The sequence below is a fragment of the Postia placenta genome, assembly GCF_002117355.1.
Source record: "Postia placenta MAD-698-R-SB12 unplaced genomic scaffold POSPLAscaffold_12, whole genome shotgun sequence".
Classification (NCBI taxonomy): Eukaryota; Fungi; Basidiomycota; class Agaricomycetes; order Polyporales; family Adustoporiaceae; genus Rhodonia; species Rhodonia placenta.
Genome location: NW_020169843.1, coordinates 1,023,096 through 1,045,186, shown reverse-complemented (window position 1 = coordinate 1,045,186; position 22,091 = coordinate 1,023,096). Strand labels below are relative to the sequence as shown.

At 54.2% G+C, this 22,091-nt stretch overlaps 5 protein-coding genes across 5 annotated transcripts; 4 read left to right on the top strand and 1 right to left on the bottom strand.

The window, feature by feature from the left end:
- Positions 1 to 4,386: 4,386 nt before the first annotated feature.
- POSPLADRAFT_1048840 (hypothetical protein) lies at positions 4,387 to 5,655 on the top strand (the record flags this gene model as incomplete). Its single annotated transcript, XM_024479605.1, has 7 exons — positions 4,387 to 4,534; positions 4,597 to 4,729; positions 4,796 to 5,009; positions 5,072 to 5,159; positions 5,215 to 5,465; positions 5,539 to 5,570; positions 5,637 to 5,655. The coding sequence occupies 7 exons, from the start codon at positions 4,387 to 4,389 to the stop codon at positions 5,653 to 5,655; spliced, it is 885 nt and encodes a 294-aa protein (XP_024336320.1).
- Positions 5,656 to 6,133: 478 nt separating this feature from the next.
- Positions 6,134 to 8,219, top strand: POSPLADRAFT_1150603 (hypothetical protein; the record flags this gene model as incomplete). The annotated part of the gene is made up of 2 exons (XM_024486437.1): positions 6,134 to 6,249; positions 6,305 to 8,219. The coding sequence occupies 2 exons, from the start codon at positions 6,134 to 6,136 to the stop codon at positions 8,217 to 8,219; spliced, it is 2,031 nt and encodes a 676-aa protein (XP_024336319.1).
- Positions 8,220 to 10,368: 2,149 nt separating this feature from the next.
- POSPLADRAFT_1048838 (hypothetical protein) lies at positions 10,369 to 12,354 on the top strand (the record flags this gene model as incomplete). Its single annotated transcript, XM_024479604.1, has 9 exons — positions 10,369 to 10,430; positions 10,549 to 10,925; positions 11,003 to 11,068; positions 11,351 to 11,460; positions 11,508 to 11,536; positions 11,768 to 11,797; positions 11,878 to 11,917; positions 11,954 to 12,086; positions 12,212 to 12,354. The coding sequence occupies 9 exons, from the start codon at positions 10,369 to 10,371 to the stop codon at positions 12,352 to 12,354; spliced, it is 990 nt and encodes a 329-aa protein (XP_024336318.1).
- Positions 12,355 to 14,141: 1,787 nt separating this feature from the next.
- On the top strand, positions 14,142 to 18,293 carry POSPLADRAFT_1150138 (hypothetical protein; the record flags this gene model as incomplete). Its single annotated transcript, XM_024486386.1, has 9 exons — positions 14,142 to 14,311; positions 14,364 to 14,446; positions 14,600 to 15,001; positions 15,083 to 15,105; positions 15,158 to 15,199; positions 15,492 to 16,808; positions 17,047 to 17,109; positions 17,163 to 18,025; positions 18,077 to 18,293. The coding sequence occupies 9 exons, from the start codon at positions 14,142 to 14,144 to the stop codon at positions 18,291 to 18,293; spliced, it is 3,180 nt and encodes a 1,059-aa protein (XP_024336317.1).
- Positions 18,294 to 18,692: 399 nt separating this feature from the next.
- Positions 18,693 to 21,062, bottom strand: POSPLADRAFT_1150071 (hypothetical protein; the record flags this gene model as incomplete). Its single annotated transcript, XM_024486375.1, has 3 exons — positions 18,693 to 19,201; positions 19,277 to 19,881; positions 20,818 to 21,062. The coding sequence occupies 3 exons, from the start codon at positions 21,060 to 21,062 to the stop codon at positions 18,693 to 18,695; spliced, it is 1,359 nt and encodes a 452-aa protein (XP_024336316.1).
- Between the last annotated feature and the right edge of the window lie 1,029 nt (positions 21,063 to 22,091).

Below are 22,091 nucleotides of genomic sequence, written 5' to 3'. Positions count from 1 at the left end.
CGACAGAGTGCAGCTCCAGATCCTCAATAGCAGTGAGGGCAAGGACAAGGCGTAGGGCAGCAGGGCGTGAAGTGGGCGCAAAAACCTCGGTGTAGTCGAAGCCAGGCCGCTGTGAGTAGCCCTTGGCCACAAGTCGAGCCTTGTACCGCTCAATTGAGCCGTCTGCATTGTGCTTCACCTTGAACACCCAGCCGCATCCAATGGCCTTCTTTCCAGCAGGCAGAGGGACTGCATCCCAGGTGTGGTTTGCAATCAGGGAGAGTATCTCGTCGTTGCAGGCTGTCTGCCACAATTTGGCATCAGGGGAGCGCATGGCCTCGCGAAAATTGTGAGGGTCAGCACCAGCTGCAAGCCCAGCAAACTGCACTTCGACGAAATCTGCTTCCTCAGCAAATAGGTCGAGGGGATCAGGAGAGTCTTCGCGCTTTGGGGCAGGAGCAGGGACTGGTGCATGTCGTCTTCCCCTGCGAATGGCAATGGGCAGATTGAGCTCGTCCGCTTCAGGAGAGGGTTGGTGCACAGGTGGTGTAGGAGGTGGCTGAACAGCTTGTGGCGCAGGAGGCGCAGGTGCTTGGACAGGCACTGGAGCAACTGGAGGAGGTGCTGCTGCAGGGATTGGCGTAATAGGGGCCGCAAGAATGGCAGCAGGCACAAAGTCGTCGTCCCCCCCTTGACCCAGTGCAGGTACAAAGAGAGGGACAGGCGCAGAGGTCGGAGGGTCAACAATGGGAGTGGAAAACGAGGCAGGAGTGCGCCTCAGGCCAGGGAAGAGCCGCTCATCAAACTCAGCGTGTTCTGAGATCACCACCTTCCTGGTGTCAGGGCAGTAGAACTTCCAGCCCTTGTAGCCGTCAGGGTAGCCTATGAACACGCATTTCTGCATGTGAGGCGACAGACCCTTGCGCTGGTCCTTCTGGATGTGCACATAAGCAGTGCAGCCCCAGACGCACAGATGTGCCACACTGGGCTTGCCCTTGTGCCAGAGCTCATAGGGGGTGGTGCCAGGGCGCACAGCAGTAGGGAGACGGTTCCAGACATGGACCATGGCAGCCACAGCTTCGCCCCAGAAGGACGGAGGCAAGGAGGACTCTGCAAGCATGGCAGTGGCAGTGTCAGACATGACACCATTGGCGCGCTCTGCAACCCCATTCTGCTGTGGCCTGTTGCACACAGTGTGGCGACGCACAATGCCACAGGAGTCTGTGAATGCGACGAATTCATTGGACATGTATTCCCCTCCCTTGTCATCCTGGAGTGCCTTGATCTTCACACCCAGCTGGTTCTCAGCATAGGCCTTGAAGCGCTTGAACGCAGCAAAGGCTTCACTTTTGGCCTTGAGCAGGATGATGACTCTGAATCTGGAGTAGTCATCAATGAAGGTGATCCAGTAGCGATAGCCTGAGTGAGTGCGGACAGGCAGAGGGCCATGGACGTCGCTGTGGACGAGTTCCAGAGGCATGGTGGACACATGAGATGAAGGAGGAAAGGGGTTTGCCCGCATTTTGCCTGCTAGGCATGGCTCACAGACAGGATCAGGCTGCTGCTTCGAGCTGAGGGTAAGGCCAGTGACCAGTTTGTCTCTGGCAAGCTTCTGGACATCTGCATAGTTATTGTGAGCAAGACGTCGATGCCAGAGGTTGAGGTCGAGTGGCAGAGTGGCTGCAATGCGTGCTGAGGCCTCAACAAGGGGCTCAACTTCGCCATCTAGGTAGGCAGCATTGTTGGGGTCAATGGGTGCGACGAAGCGCAGTGTGCCAGACTGGTAGAAGGCCATGGCATCGGACGAAATGGTGATGGTAAACCCTTTATTGCGCGCAAGATGAAGACAGGACAGGAGATTGCTTCGCAGATCAGGCACATGCAGCACCCTTGAGAACTCCACAGACCGCACAAATGCTCCCTTCACCCTAGGCCTGAAGACGACCGACCCCACACCAGCAGAATAGACAACCTTGTTGTCTGCCAACTTCACAGGCAAGCGCAGTGGCTTGTAATTGCGAAGCCAGTGGCGGTGAGGTGTCATATGAGAAGTGGCGCCTGTGTCTGCATTCCAGGTGAAGTCAGCATCAAGCTGAAGCAGTGTAGAGGGCGAAGAGGGCTCAAGGGAGTGTGAGGAGAGGGCACTTGCATTTGCAGCAGATTCCTGAGTGTGTTCTGCAGGCTTCTCCTGCGCAGTGGCAGCCTTGCCTTTGCCTCTGGTGGCACGTCGCTCCTTGGCCTGCTTCTGGGCCTTCTGGAACGAGTAGCACTGTGGCTGGGAGTGGCCAGATGCGCCACAAAAGTCGCAGGGGCCAGAGGATGATGAGGCGACTGCCAGGGCAGACTGGGAGGCAATGGTGGAGTCATGGCGACGTTGGGCATCCTCAGTGACAAAGGCCTGGATGACTGTGGCCTTCTTGAGGTCACCATTGAGCAGCTGGGTGCGCAGAAGGGCGAAATCCTCGCGAGGGAGGGCCAGGATCATAGCCATGACAGTGAGTTCACTGTCAAGGTTGTCCAGAGTGTACTTGTCAGGGCGCAGATTCTTGCATTGCTGCATGGTGTCTTCAACGCGGTTAATAACCGCTTGAAGCAACTCAGAATCGCTCTTCCTGATAGACAACAGGGCCTCCCAGGCATTCCAACGTCCAGCAGCATGAGGACGTTGGTGGACACCCTTGAGGGCCGCCCACATTGCAACAGGGTCACTGTCAATGTTGGAGAAATGCACCTTTTGGTCCACCTCAACCATGAGATACAACCACCCAGCAGCCTTTGCCTCCTCCACCTCCCACTTCTCCAGCAGTGTGGCCTCCGCTTCAGTGAGGGCTTTGGGGTCCTTGGCTTGTGGCTTGAGGTGGGCACCAGAGACAAGGCGCCATAGGCCTGCAGAGCGCAGACAGGCAGCCATGTCCCCAGCCCAGGACTTGTAGTTCGAGGCATTGAGCTTGGGGAAGGAGAGAGAGGACGAGTGGTTCGACATTTGTGGCACAAGCAGAGTGGCAGAGAATGATAGCGCAGATTGTGGCAAGAGGGAAAGATGTGAGAGTATTGGGACAAGGAGTGGTCCGAAAATTGAAGTGATTAACTCTGTGGTGCGCTAGTAGTGTGTGTAGTTGACTGCTAGAGCGCGGGGCTCATAACCTATCAAAAGGCGACGCAGGGAGCAGTTGCACAAGACTAGTACTGAAGGACTGAATGCCACAAGTGGGGCTGAAGTCGAAGTGGGTCACAGACGTGTGTATTAAAGGGTCACTACAGAGCTCTTTATATACATGAGCAAGGGAAAGCATTCCCACGGCGGAACAATAGAAGAAAGAACAATAGAGTCCAAAAGTAGAACAAGGGCCACTTGGCCACAGGAACAATGGAACAAAAGAAGTGTGGCCGGAGCTCTGCTCCGGTCCGATTGCTCCGCAATTGATACAACCATGTGGTCACATGGTGTGGTGGCTCCCGCCACCGGGGGATCGTCCTAGGCCGACCAGGGGACTGTGGCAGAGCACATTGTGACACACCTTAGTATCGCACAATAACAGATCCTGGGCCATTCCTGGGGCGTGGCGCTCGGCCTGGAACTTGGTGTCCGACAGCCTAATGGTCCAAGGAGACCCATCCTACCATCTGTGCTGACGTTCACATAAACAGCGTCAGTCGGAACTATGGAGCTATATATAAGACACAATCCCCACGAGTAAGTCGGGACGTGTGAATCGCCCGAGTCTCAAACAGCCCCACGCGCATTCAATCAAGAATACTATGTCTGCTGTCTCAACCCATGGCCAGAGGAAGTCAAGGCCATTTTAGTGAGGTTGACCTGAGTACCGTTCACGATGTCGTGTCGATAACAGTTTTGAGCGTTTTAACACATCAGACGTCGACTGGTCTGTAGTTTCTACCTGTCGTTCTTTACGATCCTTGGGAGACTGAAAACTTGGAACATCATCAGTGACCTGCACAAAGTCAATGTCCCGATACTCATACTATACAAGTTATCTTGGCGCTGTCCAGGGCGAGACTGAGCTTCATTTTTTGATTCTCCTTACACTCGCTGCAAGCCAACAAATCTTAATCACCTTCGGCATCTTCGAGCAGGGAAAGATGCTGAACGTCTGCGACATTTGAGTCCTAACTCCAGACAAGCGCAGGATATGAGACCATCATCAAGTACATCAAGGTCTTCCAGAGCGCGGAATGTATTGAGATGCATGAGCACACAAATCAGTAGACAGCTAGCCTGCTGAATACAGGATGTAATAAGTACCGCAATCCAGCTCTTACATCATGCAATGATCGGTACCTGACTCATGGGCGTCTGTATTCCAACTGGCTCGAGTTTGAAGCTTCACTTCTGACTCTCAACTTTGACCCAAAATACATTTCCAACAATACTGTCAAACATAGACGATGAGTATATTCGGCGCAGAGCCTAACTACGAGATTTCTATAGGGGGGTTGACCTACAAACACTCACCGATTGACTCGCCGTCACTCTCCAATGTTTCCATGAAATTGCCGAAGGGCTCGCGCACGATCCTTGTAGGTGCAAATGGAGGTACGGACCATAACAATCGCTCATTTTCTCTGGGCTGATCTAAATGTTTGATGTGTGTTCAGCGGGAAAATCGACTCTGTTGCAAATATTGGCCGGCAAGCGTCTCATTCTCCAAGAGGACACGCATGTGCATATCAAGGGACGCGATGTGTTTCGCAATTCGCCCCCAGGAGTTACCTTCCTCGGGACAGAGTGGTATGTTTAGTCAAATGTCCGCGGGTCTATCAGAGTAGTCTGACATACATTCGATATTTGAAATAGGGCAATGAACCCGGTCGTACGGAGCGACATCGTCGTGCACGACTTCCTTAACTCTGTCGGTGGCTGGCGTCACAAGGAGCGCCGCGACAAGCTACTCGACATCTTGGACGTCGACCTCGACTGGCACATGCATGCTATATCTGACGGCGAGCGCCGCAGAGTGCAATTGGTCATGGGTCTGATGTCGGATTGGGACGTGCTACTACTCGATGAGGTCTGTCAACTCAGCTCTTGCCAGTACTCAACAGTATCCTGAAATATGATTTCGTCCGTCAGGTCACCGTTGACCTCGACGTGCTCGTTCGAGACGATCTGTTGACATTTTTGCTGACAGACAGTGAGACGCGGGGCGTTACAATTCTATGTGAGTACGGCAAGCCACTGTTCAACAATGCCTGATCATTGATGCTGTTTCGCAGATGCCACGCACATCTTTGACGGCTTGAGCAGATTCCCAACTCATGTCGCACACATGCATCTGGGCACCGTCCTATCGCAACCCACGCCATGGCCGTTGACACCTGAGTCTGCGGCGCAGGTCGTATCCGTAGACTTGGGTCCCAACCCGCCACTCTACAAGTTGGCGCTGCAGTGGCTGCGGGAAGATCGGGAGCTCAGACGAGAATTGGAAAAGCAGGGGCGCAAGACGCGGGGAGCGCGAATCGACGAGGTACGGGGTAGCTTTAACCCAAATGCTTCATTGATGCTTCATTATATCAATGACTGTTCGATCTGTTTGATAGGTCCCGACGGATTCAGAGACGTTTTATCGAAAGTAAGTTGCCCTCCATCTCTGCGATGAGATGAAATGTGGCTCAGCCTCTTCAATCTATCCATGCAGATATGATTACAGCCACTGATGACCCGACCTCATTGAGTTCAACCTCACCGCACCCTCGCCCGAGATAGATGGGCACAGCATTATATCTGTATCGCAAGCACCAGAACATTGTAAGATCCTCAACGGACTTATACCCAATGTAGCTTTGACCCGGAGGGAGCCATTATCTTGTTGTTCACACTCCTGTATCTGTTATAGTTTGAAACCATTGGCAACGAAGCCAAGAGCTGAGAGCTGTTGAACTGAAAGTCTGGACCGTGACCGGCGTCTGCGAGCGTGTGCACGAGCGCTAAGTATTCGCAGGCTGTGAAACGCATCTTGGCTTATACTCCCTCGCCATCGTTGGAAACGACGTCGCTGCTTGTTCTCCGCCGTGTTCATCGTTCCCAACGTGCTGGCCATCGGAGGGCGCCATTCGTCTTCGAGTTCTCGTTCCAAGCTATATCACGCTCTTTTCCAGTCTCTTTCGTCTTTGTTGAATCCCACACCCCGTCGCTATGCCGGCCTATGAGCTCTTCCAAAACCTGACCCAACGTGCATGTGTTCCATGCTCCTCGGCGGCCCCCATATGCCCTCAGTGTAGCGCGAATGAGCAGTGTATCATCATTGATGAGTGCGTCATGGTGGTCTTTGTACCCTCATTCACGTCCATCTAACCGTTTCCCCAGGAGCTGCTCTGCGTGCGCCCAGGCGAAATGCCAATTGATCGCCAGTCTCAGCCATAGCTCAGGCGGCGTCAGCTCGGGCGCAGTCGCAGGTGCGGTCGTCGCCTCGATCATCTTCCTTGCCCTCGTTGTCGGTGCGTTCTGGTTCTACCGCAGGCGCCTTCGCCAGCGGCGCGCGGCCACCGCAGCAGCTAGCGACTCCAAGACCGACGCGCCCGCGCGCGCAGAAGACGTGCTTAACCGGCCGGACCCCAACGAGAAGGCGATTCCTGAGGAGCAGAGCACAGTCCGGATCTATGCGGGCGCGTCTGGCACAATCAACCTCGACCCCGAATCGCAGGCAGGGTCTGTCGCACGCGCGACAGACGGCCATGACTCGCGCCGCGGTTCTGCGCAAGACAATCCATTCGGTGACAATCACTCAATCCAGACGACGTCGACGGGCACGCAGTCCAATGTGATTCCGATTGCACTGGTGCCGCCTGCGTCATTCCACGCACCTTCGCCGCACAACTCGAACGAGAGTTTCAGCGGGTCACAGGCGTCCTCTGGGCCCAGGCGTCCCGTGCGTACCCCTGATGTCAATCTCAACGGGGACGAGACTCGTGAGAATGCAGTTGCCAACGACGACCAATCCACGCGATCTGACTCTACGACGGCACACAACCCGCGTGCGTCGTACATGTCCACGGGTAGCTACGCCAGCGACCTTTTGAGCGAGGCGCCCGTTATTATTACGCCAACCCGTGGCCTCGTCAAGCAGCAGGTCATGGGCCTTGTCAAGGCAGAGGTGATTCGCACGCCTCCTGGCGGCACTCCTTCCAAGGATGGGGACGGCCTTCGTGCGCCCGCCGCGAACCGTCTTCTGGCGCGCTCTTCTCCACTCGCAGTGTCGAGCTTCGGCCCCTCGGACGTTGTACACGAGGCCGTGGAGGACGAGCAAGAGGTCAGCGTACGTGCAAATCCTTTCGACGATTCACATAGCCCCTACAATCTTGATGGCTCACAGCGCTCACCCGCCCCGTCTGCCTCGACGTTCGGGTCCCCCGAGCGCGGGACACCTGAATCTGGCCAGGTTACTCCGAACCAGTACGCTGAGGAGAATGGCTGGACATCAGACGGCGCGCACCGTCCCATGAGCACATACACGCAAGCCGCCTCGATTATGGGCTCCGTCATTGGCGCGGACATTGGCAGTGCAACGCGCGTCCACCTCGGTTTCCAACAGCTTGGGGTGCCCTCGACCGAGGTAGTGCCGCATACCGCTTCGAGTGGCGTTCTGAACTCGCCTCGCAGCCCTTATCGTCTGACAAGCGCTCGTCTCATCAACACGCCCGCCTCTGGTAACGGGGGCGGTGCACTGGAACAGCAGCAGCAGCGTGCTATGCAGGATATCGAACCGAACCACAGCCGTATGTCGCTCGCCTCTGTCGTCTCATCGGCGTCGACGAAGGCAGACTCGATCCTCGAGAGCTTCCCCTTTGTCCCGCCGTCGCCAATATCAAATAGGCCGATCCGCACGCCGCCCCGCTCACCTCTTGCGCAGCAGAGTTTTGCAACAAACAGCAACACGGCGCCGCCGCTTTCTGCACGCGAGCCCCCTCCTCGGGAGAGCATCCGCGAGGCACCCGTGTCGCCACTCCCACCCCCACCTAGACCGGTAAACAGGAAGGCAGCCGGCATGTCCGTGGCGTCGCAATCGTCGGCGTTCTCCACCGGGCTCGGGTCGTTCCCCTTCCAGATCGACTCCGGGAATGGCACCGATAATGCGTCGTCCTCGTCGTCTCCCCCGTCGTCGTTCCTGGGCCGCCAGCGGGCGTCACTAGACACGCTTGCGCTGACAAGCGACCTGTCGTCGTACCCGCTCAACTTCGGTAACCAGAAGCGCGACCCGCCGCCGCCAATGCCACGGCGTTGAAAGAGCCCACTAGCAAACCCCAAGCGACCGAGTACGTGGTGTATTCTGAAGACTGTGACTGCAAATAGTGTATTGAACTCTGAACCTTCTGCTTTCGCACCTTCTCCCCCCCTCTCTGACCCGACTCCCCCCCTATACCTCTGGACTTGATCCACATCTCCCTTGCTTGGTTGATCCGGGCTCAAATTCCTTGTTCCAGCAGTCCGTCTTCCCTTGCTTGTTCATTCCGTTCGCTCGTAAAGTATTCTAGTCCTATATCTTATACGGCTAACTGCTATGCTCCCGTATGCCTTCTCGTCTGTTGTCTTTCATTGTCCGGCATCGCCTCTGCAGCTTAACTGGAGGTGCCGATGTGTTCGTTGGGTTGAGGTTGCGCGATTATTTATTTTCTTCCCAACTGTGATGTGTCTGCTGTAAGCGACTTTTTTGAATCATAAAGCGAACATGGACGCTGTGTGGCATCGTTCGCGCAACGTACAGTACTTGGCGGACGATCAAAGACTGATCGGGACTCCGAGACCGGCTGTAACTCTTTCAAAGTCTTTGAAGAGCTATTGATATTGATACATCTTATGACCTTGTTCTACAGCTGATTCCATCTCGATAGACCCACCCGGCAATATTTGTGCGCAAGCGGTGTTGATGTGGACGGCCGGGGCGATGGTCATGGCATCGCTACAGCCACAAGTTACTAAATTAGGTCACTGGTTCTAGGGCCTGCCCATTCCCACCAGAAATCTGCTCATGCACATTCGTTTTTGTCTCCCTGCTTTCCTTCCATTCCTCTCGCGGTCAAAAACCACTCCCAGAATCTGTATTTTGCATGATCCGACTTCCGGATTTCTCGGAACCGGGCGTACTATGGTTTAGGAGAGGTCGCCTTTATCTGTCCGACTCGGATACTGCAGCCTCGCTGCTAGTTCACTTGATCGAGCAGACCACTCGTGATACTTCATGGCCAATGGATGTGGGACGATCAAGGTCAAGCATGCAGAAGACGGCCCTTGATGGAAAACACGACCCCATAAGTACTGTAGCCATGAGCGGCAGTCCGTAGATGCGCCACTCATGCCACTCCGAGCGACTCCTTCCATTGTTCGGCTTCGCTTCTACATCACCTCGTGTGATCATCACTGAATATCGCAGCCTCGATACTTGTGGCTGAGGCAGACCCGCTTTTCCAAGAAATTTAGGGAATGTCCAACACCTCACGGGGTGACGATACAGTAAACTGTACGTTCTTATGAGCTATTAAAAATACCACAATCGCGTCCTCTTGGACTTTACGCTTTCACAATCCTCATTCTTGCATGCCCATGTCCGGTGGCGGTATGTATTACACGTGTTCGGCACTTTGAGGCATGCATACTGGATCGACAAGGTCAACGTCTGCGGAAACGTATACCCGGTTCAGGAATTCTTGATCAGTGCGTGTACGACTGAGATCTGGCGATCTTCACAAAGCACACTCCCTATAAGTCATGGTGACCCACCTGCATGAGCCACCGAGACAAAGGCCGCGGAGCATGAACAGTGAATCACCACAGAGACAATGTGCTAGCTGTCTTCCAGCATCTTGCACGCGTCATGTGTAATATTTGGTAGCACGGTCTCGACTCGTGGCCATTAAGTCATGCATATAAAAGGACGATTCATTACGCACCATTTCCATAATCCTTGCTCTCGACTCTCTTGTATCGTCTAGCGATGGGTTTCGCTCAGTCTCCTTGCCATGCTCCTGCCCGCGAAGCATTCAGTCTCACCCAGCAGAACATGGGTTCGAACCCCCACTACCAGTGGACGGCGTCGGACTTTTCAGCATACGTTCCCTCAAATCCCATGCGATTACCGGATGGTGTAGCGGAAGACTTACGTACAAACCAGCATCCAGTCGCGTCTTCGGTTCCTACTCATGTCGCTCCAACGATGCAACCAACCCCATACGCTGCCTTCGCTCAATCTCAATCGCCGTTACCATGCGTTTACAACATAGGCTTGGATTGGCCTCTCTCGTACGTCATTCATGAATTCTTTGATATTTGATATAATGAGCTCATCAACGCAGACCGACGGGCATGCCACGCACCAGTGAAATAGGTTTTACGGAGGTCGATTCTCTCTTCCAGAGTGCCCCTCTAGTGCCAGCACAATGGCCGTCGCAGGACTCATTTCTACCAAGTTCGGAGAACGCGGTCCAGGACACTTATGCAGGTGCGTGGGCGCGAAGTGAGATCTTTGAGGATATTAAGTGGGGACTCCATATCCCAACAGCCTCGCTACAGCCGTCGGAGAAATCGAGCAGGTGTAGGCCACGCCCACGTCGCCATAGAACGTCCCCTTATTCTCGGGAGATGCCCCCGCGTAATACCCAATGGCTCTTATCGGCCCACGACATCAATATCCTTGTAGACGAGGGTTGGACTCACTGTCCCATTCCGAAGTGTGGCTATACGCAGGAGCGACGGCGACCCGCAGACTTCAAGCGGCACCTTGAGACGCATTGCGGGAAGAAGTATGTGTGTTGTGGAGAACCAGTGTACTGGGAAGTCGGTGTCAAGGGGCCCATGCATGGCGGATGTCGCAGACGGTTCTGCAGAATCGACGCGCTCCAACGCCACCTCGAGAATCCAAAGATGGGATGCCGAGGAAATCTTTATATTGCGGAGGCGTACCGTGAATATCTTAATGATACAAATCCGTTAACAGGTCGGTTGTAGATAGATGTACTCAGTGAGTTATCATGCGAGTCCGCGGCGCGCGATATGACATACATTCGTTTACAGATGAAATTGTCCGCGTCTTGTGGAATTGTGCTTCGAGGTTGCCCCGTGATTGGACGTCTGCAGCTTGTGAGTGATCCTTCACCTTATTATAGAATATATGCGTTATTATTCGACACTGCGCGGTCTTCGTTAAGGCGCCAGAGGCTTATGTTGTAATAACGTAAGATGAAGGGGCCTGTTGCTGCGGTGGGCGTTAGCTACGGTTGTTGTCCAACACCACAAACTGGAGTTGTACTACGGAAGAGCAAATGACTGAGCATAAAAATTAATGCCCTGCTCGTCCGAGAGACCTAGCGCTAGCTCACCTTCGTTTCACCATTGTCTAGCGTGTTCCACGAAGTCACCAAGCTCCGCCGACAATGCACAACAGACGATCGTTCTTATCACGGAAGGCGTTGGCCTATGTGGACGATTCATTTCCACACGTTCGTCGCTTCTTGGATGGTTACGGAAACTGTGTAAGTGTTAGCTGTCCCCTTTGTCAACTGTGCAATTACGTATACAGCTTGTGGTTGACCTCCAGGCTAGGGAGATGTAAGTGACCCATCCATCCCGATAGCGGTGCGTCCCAAATTTGATTGAAAGCCGCCTTGACTTCTTCTTTCTCGAGCTACTTATCTAAACTAGCACGGGCAACGAGATTGGGTGAACCTGTTTGCATGTCATGATCGTGCGCATCCTCCATGGTTTCTCCGCTGTATTGCTTCCTATGCCGGCCATTGCGGGAGCGATATTTCAGCATATCCAAACATACATAACTATTAGACTGACCAAGGTATGGTTTGTACTGAAAAGGTGCGTTGTTTGAGTTTTCTACGCATGGTGCGTGGGCCTTCGAGGCTGGATACTGGCATTATCGACGATCACTTCTCCAGGGACGGATGGACATTCCAAGAAAATCCAGGATTATCGAGTGTAAGTAAGATTTAAGTTCTGCAAAGCGTCATGTAGCTCGAAGATGTCGTACCTGCCCAAAACAAATGTATGCTCCAACTTGATGTTCCCGAAACTTTGCACGAGGTCTTGATCAAGGAAGAAAACATTTTCGCAGAGTTTGGCACATTCCTTAGGTATGAATCCGCAGGTTCGTGCTTCGTGAACCCGGCTGACTCAACTTCCTTTATCGAGTGGATCCGGCTTCCCCCCAACCTTCAGCCTGATTGATGAAACTAGTCGTGGTATGATTACACGTGGCTGACCTTTTAACAGGTGAAGCTCAAACAAATCAGCGAAAATGTACAACTCTGGCTCACACGCGCCATACGCTGCCAGCGTTCTATGAGGTTATTTGCAAGGTATCTCTCCCGTTAAGGACGGAGATGGCCTACTTCAGACGTGACACGCTCTGTTAGCTCCAAGACGCTATCATAGCTGAGGTGCGTGACGAACCGGCTGTGCAGTCGCGTCGAGCGTGAACCCGTTCGCTGAGTCAGTCTAGGTCACTCCTTCAAACTCTTATGGGAGAGGCGACGAATAAATTTGTGAAGGTATTAGGGAGGGTTTCGTCAGTAGTCATCGGGCTCTCGTGGCAGCACTTGCGTTAACGTGTCGGTGCCTTGCGGCAAGCGCACAAATATGTAAACATTGCATGCTTCATGATGACTGGTGGTAGCGTAGCAGTTTTAGGACTACCAAGTTGGTAATGAGTATGCGACATCCATTGTTATGCATAACCCAACGCGACGTACTATGATTTCCACTACATAGAGGTCATTCTTCCGCGTTGGTTTCGGGCCTGCACGTTAGACCTGACGGACGAGCCCGTTACGCGGAACCTGTCCCCTCTTCATTCTTTGAATATCGACAAAATGGAGGCCTGCGTGCCGCTTAGAGTGGGCTGGCTGGACTCCGGTAAGCGTTTTCGACAGTTGCGGACGTTCCTTGTAGAAGGTTAGTAGTTCAACCGTTCTAATTCAATGCGGTGTATGGTGAAAGGTCAGGAAACCAGGACGGGCTTGCAGCCTATTTCGGGCAGAGCAATTTATCTACCGGAATCGATCGTCCGCGTTTCACGCCCCGTCGTCGAGTGTTTTGAAGAGAGGTTATCTTATACCACTGAATTTCGAATGAGTATACAGCATGTAGAAGAAATAGTTTCAGAGTTTGTGAAGTGTACGTTCGAACGTCAAGGTTGTGGCTCGTGTTTGGGCGCCTTCCGCTCCTGACGCGGTCATGTGCCCGATACACACGCAGCGTGACCTTTGCCACTCGTGTAAGAGTGGCGCTCGCGTCAGTGGCCATCGATTTGCTTCCCCCGCCACGATCCCAGGACGTGAAATGCCGAGCTACTAGTGCATTATCCCACATATCCAGCCCAAAAGTTTCACCTGGTGCCTCTTTAAGCTGCGGGCTCATTACGGCACGGGGATCCCAAACATTCAAAGCAGGACACGTCATTACTGCTTATAGGATAGTTCCGGCCTATGGGGCCGCGCTCTGGAGAATCGAGCACGATTCAGAACAAAGAACCTGAGATCACTGCACAATTCATACGACGTGATAACAAGGACGCCTACTTTGCTACAGCCCGTAGTCGCCATATCACGCACCACCATGGATGGCTGTGTTGGAACTTCTTATGGTTTTGAGCGAGCGTGCATGGTCACGCTAGATCTGATTTGATCAGATAGGTAGCTCATACCCTGGTCCCTCGCGCGTTGGTATCCCTACCACCACGATGCTGCCATAAAAATCCTCTCGTTGCCCTCGTCCATTTATTTCAACAAACTGTAGTTGACAATTTTTATTTCGAGACAGAACATGCAATAGAGATGCGAAAGATGCGGCCAAGACGTCGAAATCCGCTCAGATGAGGGCCCGAAGTCATGATAGGTCGGTTCTGCTTTGCTTTCACGGCTAGTCACGTACTCTGCTCCCTTATGGGAAGGGCCTGGAACACGAGTATGAGATCTGTGGAATGCAAGAGCAGATGCAAGCCGATCACCGGCGCTGTACCTGCAGGATTTCGTTTGAGCGTCTATGCATAGGAAGCCTTGCGCAGTGCGCACCTCATGCGAACAAAGCTATCTGAACTGGATGAGCAGTATATAGCTGTAATGGCTCCGCCCCCAGCCTCCGAGGTATCCTCTCCTGTCTATACCCACCGTTGCCCCTCATTGCACTACCTTCACTCATTATCATGGATTATCTGTCGGTCTTCGATGCACAGATAGACACCTATTTTCCACCGTCATCATATTACCTCGCGCAGGCTCCCTACACTGCCCTGACCTCCGATCTTTATCTCGTGGGCACCACTCACGCTCAACAATATGTGTCGCCAGACGAAGGCACATCTATAATGAGCCCGTATGTCACTACGTCAGCTCAGACATTCGGCACTCACAACATATGCTCGTAGTTATAACGCACTAGGCCTCTCGCTTAGTGACACGCACGGCCGTGTCGAGTACGACCTGGCAGGGGGCATCATGCCTCCTGAGAGTGAGCTGCTGCCCGCTCGTCATATCAGTACACCACAGGCGCATTTAGACCCATATACCCCATCTCTGCAAAGCGACGCACCGCTCTTTCGTCCCTGCACCTCGTCCCCCGCGTCTTTCTCTTCCGCGGCTTCTTCTGCATCTCCATTGCCAGCCTACTCTCCGCGTCGCGCACTAGCGACGTCACCGCGTAACAAACAGGTTGAACTCTCGGGCGAAGAGATCCACCAGATCATGGAAGGTCATCCCATGATATGCCCGATTTGCCCTCTGAAGTTTCGGTGGATTCGGAAGCATGACGTTTGGCGGCACCTCGCCAGCCACGCTGGGCTCGGGCGCTGGATATGTTGTGGAGTGCCCGTGGGGGACGCACCCCTGCTTGGCATTGACAACACCAGCCAGGCGCACGAGCTGGAGTATGTCGGCGGATGCATGAAGGATTTCAGTCGGCGGGACGCATACAAGCGACATTTGATGAAGAAGAATATCGGGTGCATCGGGTCCATGGCGATTGCGAAGGCATTTATGCTGCGCCGCGATGCACATCTAATGCAAGGTAAACGAGCAGGTTCTGCGCGCGAGTTCGAGGAATTTCCGCTACTTCGATGAACTACCAGTTAATTCCCTCTTTCATTAGTATCTATCGACCACTTCATATATGTATATTATGTAAATTACTCAAGCCCGGACACATATTACACTTGCCTTTCAGTACCCAGACGTTCAGGGATTAGCCAGCGCGTACGTCGCGTCTGTACAACGCGTTTGATGCGTCGCGTGATCGCGTCCAAGAATGCGAACAATGCACCCGTGGAGCGCCCATAGCTAATGGGCGCCTATGCGAGAGCACTGTCTTGTTTACGTCCGTCTTTGCATCCGAGATACCTCCCTATATCGTAGTTTTTGTATTGTTCACGGTGAGATATGATGCGAAGCACCTCGACTTCTCGATGCGCTGACTGCTGACACAGACCTGTTATCGCAGACTTCACGAACGAGTAAGTGACGTATTTGGGTTCGTGTCGATCTTCTGACGCTTCTGCAAGCCTGTATTTTACGCAATTCTGCCGTATAATATGGATGACTCGGAATCGTCTCCTTCACCTCTTGATGAGGTGCCGGCTCGCTCGAGAAGAGAGGCCGAATATTCTCGGAAGGGACACCGCTCTTCCAAGGACCGCGACCGCTCATTCATGGGGGGTTCCACTCGTGAATTCGCCCGTCTGCTTGTGTACCAGGAACGCGAGACGATAGAGCTCCGCAAGCGACTCGATGTCGTGACTGATCAGCTCCGGAGCGAGACGCAGCGCGCCGACGCGGCCGAGAGCAGGATAAAAGAAGCTATGCTTCGCTGCAAGTCCATCAATGACGCGAGGATTCAAGCGCAGCAGGATGTGCAGCGCACGACCGAGGAGCTCAATCTGTACAAGCTACAGCTGGACAATGCGTTGCGGGAGATCAAGCGGGCGCAGGACATCATTGATTCGGTCGAGGCACAGAGGCTGGATGCGGAGGAGGCAGCGGCGAGTGCACGTTCGACCGCGCGGAAGCTGAAGGAGGAAAAGGTCGTGCAGATTGCGCGCGAAGAGGGGCGCAGAGAGGGCCTCGAGGAAGGTCTGGCACGCGGCAGGAACATCGGTTTCGAGGAAGGACGGGCAGAAGGCTATGCGCGAGGGCGGGCCGCTGCCTCTCGCACGCGTCGGCCCTTTGTAGAGGACGCCCCCGAATCGCCAGACGACGAGCAGAGCGTTGCTGAGGACCAATCCGCGTCCCCTCCAGATGATTATGGGTCACGTACCCCGTCAATTTACTCGCAGACGCTCCCTCGGCGCCGCGCAGGGACACCTGGGCCTAGTGCTGCGCCTGAGCCTGCAAAGGACTCAGAAATTCACCCGACAATCGTCCACAATGTGATGATGTCGCCGTCGCATCCGCCTGTTACATTCCCTCCCGACGGCTTTATTCCAAAGCAAGATAATGACTCGCGCATCAGGCTGCCGCCGCCGCACGAACTGGCCCCGCCTCCACCTACTCCCTCGCCTCCGTCCTCAGTTGCATTGCAAAATGTACCTCTTCAAGACACCGGTGACGACCGACCGCCGATACGTATCCCCCCGCCTGCTGCAGACTATAACGACGGGGGCATGGAATCGGACTCAACGACGGGTACGCATCGCCGCACGCGACACCGCCGACAGCGGTCGTCGGAATCATTGTCGACCACCATGTCGCAATTTGAGATCCTGGGCCCTCCGGTGCCAACTAGTGCGCGGAGCACTGCTAGGGAGCGGCCGGCTGTTCTTAGCGCAATCGCTGAGGAGAGAGAACGATCGTCATCCGTATCGTCACCACAAGGAGCCAATGTGAGCCTTATTAATTTCTATGTGTTCTCTACCTGAACGAAACATATCCCCAAAGTCCCCATACATGCCCTCGCCGCATACACCTTACAGACCCTCACCTCAAGTGCAAACTGATGATATACATCGCTTCGAGGACCATGCTAGGAGTCAGGGGCAAAATATCTACATCCGTCCGTCTCATTCCTCCAACTCGTCTCCAGAGTCTGGACGGGTACTAGGTTCTTCTCCATCGCTACAGCCGCCGAGGAACAGTCGAGGTTCTAGTCTCTCGCCTGATTTTGCTATCCACGTAGAGCCGCCGGTGAGTAACTTGTACGCTACGGTCTTCTCTGTATTCTAACAATATTATCATAGTCGGGCCCCGAGTCCCCGCAATCCAGAATTGCACCCATGACACCTCACCTACTTAGTGCAGACGATCTCCCGCCTCCAACCAATGAACCCCCGTCTGAGCCAGCGCCTGGACAGGGCATGCCGAGCATGTCTCCAGGAGTACCTGTAGTATTAGCGGACGGTCAGCTACCTCCGGGGTTCCAGCCAATTGGCCCTCCCGTTGCGCCAGACTCATTCACACCCATGACTGGGCACCATCCCTCGATCACACCACAGACAATGTACAACACCTCCATCGGGTCAATTGGCCCAGCTGGCGTCCCCTTACCGCCATCTACTTACGGCGGAACACCTTCTGTTTCTGGCTCCAACGTTATCCCAGGGATGTTCCCCACCGGGGAGCCCGTAGTCATCCCGCATCTCATGCCCTCAGCGGGGCTTGGGGCGGCTGGCGCTCAGCCTGGAAGCAGGTACAGCCGGTCCGCCCTACGGGATTCCTCGTCCGATTCGGACGTATCTTCGGGCCTTGGCGGGTCCATGGACTCGCTCACGACGCCACCCTCACGGCGGCGGGATCTGCCTGGTCGGGCAACTCCTTCCTATGCTACCGCCCCAATACCGCCAAATGTCACGTATCCTGCCCCTCCTACACCGCACTCGACCAGCTCCCGGACGACAGCTGCGAGGGTGCCGCTGCCGCCGTCTACAGCTGGATCAATGGCCAGCCCAGGTTCCACTATGACATATCCGTATGCGCAGACGCCCTATAGTCGTAGCAATCTTGCGGTTGACGCCGGCCACACGCCTATGAACAGACCGCGGTCGCCAGCCATGAGCAGTGTACGCGGAACACCCCTGCCGTCGCATGTGGAACCAAGGTCGTCGTGAGTGACACCATTTCATCTTTGGTGACGCTATATACTATTTATGTCTAGAATCTATGATCTCCGTGGACGGAATGAGCAAGATTTCACTCAGGCCAATACCGCTGCGAACGCCGGCCCTTCTGCTGCGAGGATGTCCGCGATGGGCTCTCCCACCGTTTCCCAAGTCTCTCTTGCGCCGACAAGCACCTCGACCAAGTCCAAGAAGTCGAAAAAGGCCAAAAAGAAATCTAAGGTTGCCTCCGTCGAAGAGGTCGACGAAGAGTAAAATGCGCATACTATCCGCTCAATACTCTCCTTTCAGGCAGCTTGTTAAGCTTGCCATGTCTCATCTGCTTACGCTCTGTTCTTGTACATACATGCTGTATTTTTACCACTTGCTCGCTTCTGCTTTTCCTAGCACCGAGACACAGAATGCACTATTTCCTCCCCCACCTATTCATCATCTTTGGCTGTATCGTGCTCGCACCTGCATTGTTGTGTAGAATAGAGGCTTTCTCCGGGTACTAGGGGTAGAACGTTATGCGGCATTCTATGACACGGATATGTCTCTCAGGATTACATAGAGCTTATGCTGGCATTGAGATAAATGCATACGCGACAAATTACATGCATGAGGACATGGTATACAGACAGAAAAGATGCAATTGTACCCGAAAATTCCGTGTTAGAATTTATCCACGATGAAGACCCATTTCCCTTCCTCGAAGTCGAAGCTCTCGAAATGCGTGTTCCGCATGTTCCTGAGTCGCTTGTAATGCTTCTTCGACAGCGGATGCTCTGGATCCTTGATGGGATCCCGCGTCGCCTTATCCCGCGTCCAGCAGCGCATCAGGGTGATCCTCGCGCGATTGTTGAGTCCTGACCCAGGCGGCGGCTTGTCTGCCTCCTCGGTGTCCGGGTATACAGAACACTCCTGCTCGTCGAACCGTATGAGTTGGCCCAGGAGGCTGGACAACTTTGAGACGTTCGTCAGGTCCACAGGGTCTAGGAATTCGATCTGCCCATAGCCCTTCCGTCCAATCACCAACCCTTTGAACGCAACCAGCTCTTCATGTCCCATTCTCTTCAGCGTCTCGAGGTCAGGCTTCACCCAGTAGTCACCGTCCTGCAACTCTCGGGGCTTCGCTGCCTCTGCCGTCGCTGCCTCAGACGCGGCCGCAGCCTTGTCCGTGCCTTGCTTCCCCCCGAGTGCTGAGCTGTTAAACGGTTGCGCATTTTGAAACGCTGGCGATGGGGAGCCAGGTGCACGCGGAGCAGGTTTAGGCAGCTTCGCGGCAGCTGCTATCGCTGCTGCCTCTCGCTCCCGCGCTGCCACGCTAAGAGCGGAGCTAAAGACGACCTTGCCACCTGAACTCGACTTATTGAACAAGTCTGATGCGTCGACCCTTTTGTCCAAAACGAGTTTCTTCACGCTCTTCCTGGATCCGCTGCCCAAGGTTGGACTAGCGTTACCATTCGAGAGGAGTGCATCAGGACCAAGTGTGCTCTTCCCGTTGGCTGTTTTACTCAAGTTGAGCGCGTTCGGCTTGCTGGATTGGAAGAAAAGGCTGCTCCCTGCGTTCGGCGGACCCGGTGCAGCGTTGGTAGATCCATAGCCTCTTAACTTCGCTTGTGCAGGAACATAGCCCAAGCCTATTCGAGGAACCGGTGTTCTCGTGGGCACATCTGCGAAGAAACTCACTTTCTTCTTTGGCGGTGGGTCAAGGCTTATTGCACGTGGTCCGGGAGGGAAGAGGTTAAATATGGGTAAGTTCGACCCAATGGGTTGTGCGATTGAGGCGGTCAATGAACCCTGCGGATTCGGACCGAGAGCAGAGATATTCATTGGGTTGGTGGATGCACCCAGATTGTTGCTGAACAGACTACCTGTCTGACCTGTGGACGGAGTGGTGCCGAGTGTAGGTGCAGCTGGCTTGAACAAGTTACCAAAGCTGTTCGGCTGTGCATTCGGCTGCTGACCCAATGATGTGCCAAAGAGGCTGGTCTGCTGCGTCGAACTGTTATTGTTCTGCGCTGGCTGACCAAGGGTCCCACCACTAAACAGACTTCCAAGGGATCCCGTAGCCGGTGCGGCAGGCTTGTTGGTCCCGAACAAATTGAAGGCTCCGGGCTGAGCTGGCTGCTGCTGCTGTTGATTTTGGTTGTTGCCGAACAGTCCGCCACCACCGAAAGTAGACGTCTGCTGACCCGGTTGTGACCCAAAGACTGAGAATGAATAATGCGTGGTCAGGAATATGTGTAATGGCTGAGGATGTGTTACGTACGACCACCGCCCTGTTGAGGCTGCTGTTGCCCGGGCTGCTGCTGCTGTTGCTGCTGGTTGTTATTCCCGAACAACCCTCCACTGAACAGACTACCCTGCGGTTGGGTCCCTTGCTGCGGCTGCGTAGTCGGGTTCTGTTGTGTGTTCCCGAATGTGCCGAACCCTGTGGTCGGTTGCGTGGTCTGAGTGTTGCTAAACAACGATGGCCTCGGCGCATTGTTGTTGTTGGCTGTCAGGCTGTTAGAATCTGAGCGTCATCCAGATTGCCATATACTCGCCGAAAAGCCCAAATCCTGTTGTACCCTGTTGGGGTTGTTGTTGCGTCGGCTGTCCAAACGGATTCGTGCCGGTGGTCCCTTGCGGCTGATTGTTCTGGGGTTGACTGAAGGCACCAGTCCCAGTATTGCCGAAGGTACTGCCTGTGTTGCCTCCTTATATCGGTAAGTCACATGGCGTGGGTGATCACACAGCACAAAACATACCAAAGGCACTGAAGGGCTTTGGCTGGTTATTGTTTTGACCAAACGCACCCCCTCCAAACAACCCTGTTCCAGCAGTGTTATGCTGAGGTTGGCCTAACCCTCCGAAGCCTGTGGTCTGTTGCTGCTGCTGCTGCTGCTGCTGCTGCTGCTGTGGCTGCTGACCAAACGCATTCCCAAAAGCACTGGTAGTTGCTGGCGCAGTGTTGGTCTGACCGAAGGCGCCGAAACCGCCTGTCGTAGGAGCTGCGGGGGTGTTAGTCGCATTTGTATTGCCAAACCCGCCAAACATGGGATTTGCGGCGGGAGCAGGATTCTGAGGAGCTGGCTGTCCGAACATGCCGGTGGCAGGCTGAGAAGGAGCGCTAAATGCCGTCTGACCAAATGCGCCCGCCGTTTTCCGACCTTGCTGATAATCTTGCCAACGCAGCTCCTTCAGATCGGAAAAGCATGAGTGATTCGGGATGTGAACGCAAAACAGCACTGAGGGACTGACCTCGTGAGAGTAGCCACGATATGAGGGCATACACGATATGCTTTGGTATGCCACATTAGTGTTGGTGGAAGGATCCTTCTCATTGAACGCCCCATATAGCGGATTTGCAGTGCCCGTAGTCACTGAAGGCGCCACAGCCGCCACACCATCCGAGCCGGCTTGTGCTGTAGTGAATGATAAGAAATGCCTTATTCATAGTTTAGGATGGCATACCAGTAGTAATGGGGGTACCAAACGTTGGTGCAGGCTTAGTACCAAATACGCTACTCCCTCCAAATGCACCACCAGTACTCGTCGAGGGCTGGGGGCCAAATGCACTAGTTCCGGGGTTCGTCGATGCGTTATTAGGTGTACCGAAAGCAGACCCGCCGCCAAATGCGGACGTGCCTCCTCCGCTGAAAGCCCCGAACCCTGGTGCAGGCTTTGGCTGTCCAAAGAGGCCTGTAGAGGCCGTGTTGGTTTGCCCGAAGGCACCTGCTCCTATGATTCAGCGACTGTGTGAAGGACACAAGAATGAGTAAACGTACCAAACCCGCCGCCAGGGGCTGCAGTATTCGTGTTTGGCGCAGCCAGGTTGCCGAACATTGGGTTGGCTTGAGGTTGTTGCTGCGGCTGTTGCTGTTGCTGTTGCTGTTGTGGTTGGCCGAAAGCACCAGAGCCGAAACCTTGCAAAGAATTGACAGCTTAAGTAACTTTGCGTGAAGTGAGTCGAGTTTGACATTCACTGACCACCGGTCCCGAAACCTGAAGGCTGTCCGAACGCGCCCGGCTGCTGCTGTGGCTGCTGTGGGTTCTGCTGTGGGTTGGCCCACGAGGAAGATATGT